Here is a 5555-nt window from a genome sequence, read left to right as displayed (position 1 = left end):
GCTTGTTTATGCAGAAGGTTTGTTTTGTTTTTAAGTAGTTATCCTTTATAGCTATAATTTCAATAGCAATTAGTTGGGAGTATCAGTGAACCGGAAATATTCACATGAGTTTACTTCTAATATGAAACAGCAAAAGCCTATTTACTTACTCCCTAAAATGCTCATAATCCTTAAATACCCACATGCAACTAAGAATCATAGAAAAACAGTCTTACCTTTTTCTTCAAAGAAAAATAATCAGGTATGCCAAACAACTGATACAGAGGTTCCGTGTTCCATAGGGCATGAAAGGTCTTCGCTAGTAGCAACCCCCTGAATAAAACCCGATGCTGGCCTGCCCAGCTGCACGAGGCTCCGGAGCACGTATCAGTAGGTGTATTTATAAACCTTAACTGCAACTGCCTCTTGTACCTTCTCAACACAACACTCCAGCACTGCTGCGCACGACCAGAGCTGTGAAAGCAGTAAATGAGTTTCCCCGCTTCTTTAACTGATTGACTAATTAAGACCATAATCAGTAAACTATTTACACATGAAGACACAAACACCTGCATTTGCTGACTTTTCACTCTCATTTTGTGAGCTTTTCTGTTTAAAGCAAATAGAAAATGTATGGTAGTTTGAATTTTAATCAGTATTTCCCGTAACACCATGTAACAAACACATTCAAGAATTAGTTTTTTTCCTTTTCACAGAGAAAGAGGAACACAGAAATTTATAACTTATTCAATGAACATTCCTTGCTAGCACTCCAGAGCACACCATTCTGTCAAAAATCCAGGACCAAACCACTCTCAAAGAGTCTTTTTCCTCTTCTTCTGGATTCACACACAAAAAACCCACATGGGCATATGCTCCACTATTTATTCATCTAGATTCTTATACTGATCTTGCAGAGTGACATGCAAGTACAACATAAGTCAAATTCAACCGTTCCTTCGCACCACATGGAATTTTATAAAATTCTAATATTAATTAAACAAACAGTAGCCTTCTGCACCAGTTCATAGAGCAGAGCAGTCTCATCATTTGACAATTAGCAGTATCACCATTACCAGAAAACTTGAACTTCTTGGAGAAAGAGAATAAATAAAAACTTTGTCTTCTTACTCTAACATACACAATATTTTCAACTCTTCCAATACAGTACATAACGAAGTCAAGAAAGACATTGGAAGCAATTTTCAAATGGACCACAATTTTTTTTCTGGAAGGCTGAATAACTGACTTCAAGCCATTCAAAAGACACCATATTTGAGAACAACTTTTCCCTTTCTAGGCTTACTCCATCTCCTCATAAATAACATTCTCTCACTAAGAAGCAGAAATCAGTTTCCAAATATTTAATTATAATTGGAAAAATATTACAAAATGCACATTTTTATTTCACTTGGGACTGCAGAAATGTATTAATTCAGTTTTTCCATTTCCTTCAAATTTGAGAAAATGTAACAAAACAATGACAACAAAAACTAACAGATGTATGAACTAGTTTCATCAATTAAGCTTGAAAATTCAGAAAGGATTTTGCCAAATAAATTTCAATGGCTGGACCTGGCAGATGCCATTCCCCACAGAAGTGCTGCGTTCCTAGAATGAACTAATGCCCTTCAGTAATACAGAAAGTCAGTCTCTTAGGCAAGGCGGGACTTATGAGAGACCAAGGATTAGCATCTCCGAACATTGGAGTAAGCTGAAGCATTTTGGATCCTCTGTCAATTCAGAGCTCATCGTGTTTTGCAGGGTCCATACTGGGTTTGATGAAGACTCCTTCCATTGCTTTCCAATAGTTGTGATGATTAGCAGTAGGCATGCCATGAACTTCCCGTTGGCCTCTAATGGGATGGCCATACTGCTCCCCCGTTATCGAAAGGAACACCTCCGTTCCCACATGCTTGAAGCGCACTGCATCCTCCCGCTCCCAGTAAGTCCCACTGCATTGCACAATCCATATATCGAGGTCATCTCCTTCGCCATCATCACCAAAGGCACTTACTTCCTGTTAGAGACACAAACTTCCTGAAGTGAAAAAGCAAACACCTCCAACACACACATAAAAATATCAGCCACAAAGTCAGCAGAGTTTAAAGGCAAGGATGGAGAAGGAAGAAAAAGCATTCCTGCATTGCTTTGTCACCAGTCATCGAGTCCAGAAGCAGTAACTTTCTACCACTACAACCTGAACACAAAGTGTCAACAAACTCCAACATGTAATCTGAGCAAAAAGTGCCAACAAACCCCAACATACACTACAAGTGAAATGAAAGAGGACTTGAGCACAGAGATCAGAACAGTCCTTCTGAGAAAAAATTCAAAACAAACAATACTAATGCTGATGAAAATGTTCCTCACTCAAAAAAGTTTGTAACCGTAAATATTTAGTTTTGCAGTATGACCATCTTCATAGTTACCATTGCAACAGTTTTTGTCAGTATGTTTTTATCACAATGTCCCAACAATTCAGCTTATTAAGCTAATCATATTCCTTTTTTACTTGATTATACCAAGCTTACAATTGGGTCAACAACTATTCTGGTTTATGCTCTTTCTTCACATAGATAGCTGAATAGCAGAAAAGGAAAAGGAAATCATCATTAAAGCAAATTAATTCCTGATAAAACAAAAGTTAGAGATTAGATTTCAATATACACCAAAAAAAAATTCCAAGCATTTTCAGAAACTGGAGAGGCTAAGCTCAAACTGTTTAGGACTCAAGACAGCCTTTAATTCTTAAAAATCTGATAACCAGAAGTGATGAACAACTTGGAAATATATCAGCAATAGTTTGTACCTAGCAACCTAAAATTTTAGGCTCATGTTAATTCAAGTTTACATGGTCCAAGAAGTGTGTCAGACAACATACTTGAAAATACATATGAACATCCAACTTCTGTTAAGAATATGAAATAAAAATTTGTGTTCATATCTACATCATATTTCAATAATGTCCTAAGTCACGGTCCTGCCAATCTCTGGGAAGTCATGCAAACTCCTTTCACTTACATACTCTGAAGGCACATAGCAAAACCAAAGACACACAATGACAGGTGCTGAACATTTTTACATTAATGACAATGTTATAAAAATTGTCTAAACTGACAAATGCGAACTGGTGGGAGTTTTAGAATCAAACTGTTCTTTAAATAATTCTTCTGAAATGCTATTTTTCCATCACTTCTTTTGTTTTAATAACCAGATCATATAGATACCCTACACAGAACTGGACCTGATTGTTTCAGCCACTTCACTAAGAGACAGAGCTTTTTTACAGAATCAGGTCTTCCAACTTTGAATGTAATGACCTATCTACATACCTTGAAGGAAGACTAAAATGACTACTAGCGACAAACTTCCAACAAGTTTGCATTATTTATTTTAAGAGAGTGCTTCAATCTTGGAGAAGCATTTGTCCAAGGACAAGACTGGGACCTCATGACAGTTAGAAATTACACTCTTCTAGATATGTCCAAAATGATAAATAAATATATGACTGTGAAAGCAGATTCATTTTTCCTGTGGAAGGAGGACAGATAAATAAGGATAGTGAACTAAAATAAGGATAGCAAGATAAGGAAGACTAATAGACTGGATCACCAAGAACTTGGATATAGGAATGCCTAATGACTAGCTGCCTTGCTCTAGAGCAATCTTCATAATATTGAGGGAGGTGCCCGGTCTCCAACGCCTTTAAAGTGCTAAACATTTCAGAACAACCTTCCCAGCAGCAATGGTGCAGGATAAAAAAAACCAACACAGATATGTTAAAACTACTGTGAAATACCAATACTAGTATACATTACATTTTACCATTGCCAAGAATTTAAATACATTATTCCAAGATGCAGAAAAGCATATACTTGAACTCTGGAAATGCACACACGTACTGTTTCTGGCAGCTGGGCCCCAAGCCTGATTCTTCAAAAGATGAAAAACTGGAGAGAATACTGTCAAAAGCATGCACTATTTATACAAAAGCTTAAAATTCAAAAGAACTCACTTGGTTATTGGAGAGTGGTGATGGGAAGTGATGAGTGTGTAGATTTTTCCCTGTGTTAACGTGGGTAAGTCGTATAGCTTGCCCACATTTCACCGGTGTTCCGCGTTGGCAACTGCCGTCACTCTTCCCACGAATCCGCCAGTAACTGTTAGCGTCATCTGAAGCTTCAACTCCAGTCACTGACTGCTGCCCGCTTCCTGTTCAGATAGAATTAAACGACAGGAGACTTAACCCACCTCCCCAATTCAAGAAGTCCTGAAAGGACTAAAGTAATTTGTTTAATGTTCTCATGCCTTCAGGTTTAAAAGATGTTTAATTCTCACGGTCCGTCTACTGACTGCAATAGGAATGCAGGTACCTAACAATCTTCCAGACTGACGAAGTTAAACACAGCGTGTGTTAGTAGATGCAAACTGTTAATAGTTCACGGTGAACGCATGAGAAGAAAATCTGATCGCACCATCCCGCCTTTCTCAAAAGTACTGCCGAGCTCTCCGTGTCCGCGGGCGAACCGGCGCCCCGCTGCCAGAGCAGGCGCTGGGGAAGCGCTGTGGGGGCAGCGCCGGGCTCGCCTCAGGGCCGGGGGCAAGGCCTCCCTGTCACCTCCCCCCCGGGACCGCCGAGCGCAGCTGCAACGCCCTCCCGCGCCCCGCATCCCCCTCCCCGGTCTCCGGTGCCCCACAGCCCACCCCGGCCTGCTGCTCCCTCTGCACCAGCGACACGAACCCCACCAAGCTCTAACGTCCCCCTCCGCCGCCGCCCCCCTCCCCCATTTCCCTGCTTCCCTCATCGCCTGCCCCCCTCACAGCAAGTCCCCCCGCCATTTTCCCGCCCCCCTCGCTGCCCGTCCCCCAGCGCTTCCCGGCTCCCGCCATTTTCCAGCCCCCTCAGGTCTCCTCGGCCCCTCAGCGCGGCGCCCGCGGCCCGGCCCTGCTCACCGGAGCCGTACTTGACCTCGTGCGAGTGGAGCCGCACGCTGTGGCGGGTGTTGAGCAGCTTCAGCACCGAGCCGCAGGTAACAGCGCCCGGCGCCGGCTCCCGGCCGCGGCAGATCCCGCGCAGCAGCGCCAGGAGCAGGACCGTGAGGAGGCGGCAGCCGCCCCGCATGGCGCCGCAGCCCGGGCGCCGCCGCCTCCCGCAGCGCAGCGCGCTTCCGCACCGCCTCCGCGGGCCCAGCCAATCGGCCCGCGCCAGCGCCGCGCCCGGCCAATCCCCGCCCGCCCTCTGCTCGGCCTCGCTTCCGCATTGGGCCACGGCTTAGTGACCTCACCGCCGGGAGCCCTCCAGCAGGAGGAGCTCATTGGGCCGAGGGGAAATGGCGACCAACCAGAGCGAGCGGCGTGGCGCCCCCCGGGCAAGGAGGCGGAGCGCGGCGCTCTCACCTCAGGACGCCGCGGGCTGGGCCCTGCTCTGGGCCGGGCCGCGCCCAGCGGGACCCTGCGCCCCACCCCAGGCCACAGCCACCCCACCCGAGGGCCTTCCCGCGGTCAGGGCCGGGCGCTGCAGCAGGCGATGTCCCCGCGCGCCGCCGGGAGCGCCGACAGGGATCCCCCGGAGG

The 5555-nt window shown here is 45.2% G+C and overlaps 1 protein-coding gene across 1 annotated transcript; it reads right to left on the bottom strand.

Moving 5' to 3' along the window:
• Positions 1-611: 611 nt before the first annotated feature.
• Positions 612-5258, bottom strand: SDF2L1 (stromal cell derived factor 2 like 1). Its single transcript, XM_054219157.1, is given in 4 exon segments — positions 612-1999; positions 3998-4194; positions 4936-5132; positions 5134-5258. Coding segments are annotated over 4 exon segments (783 nt in total). The 5' UTR covers positions 5244-5258; the 3' UTR covers positions 612-1720.
• Between the last annotated feature and the right edge of the window lie 297 nt (positions 5259-5555).

The sequence above is a fragment of the Rissa tridactyla genome, chromosome 13 (genome assembly GCF_028500815.1).
Source record: "Rissa tridactyla isolate bRisTri1 chromosome 13, bRisTri1.patW.cur.20221130, whole genome shotgun sequence".
Taxonomy (NCBI): Eukaryota; Metazoa; Chordata; class Aves; order Charadriiformes; family Laridae; genus Rissa; species Rissa tridactyla.
Note: the sequence above shows the minus strand (reverse complement) of the source record. Positions and strands in the feature narration are given on the sequence as shown.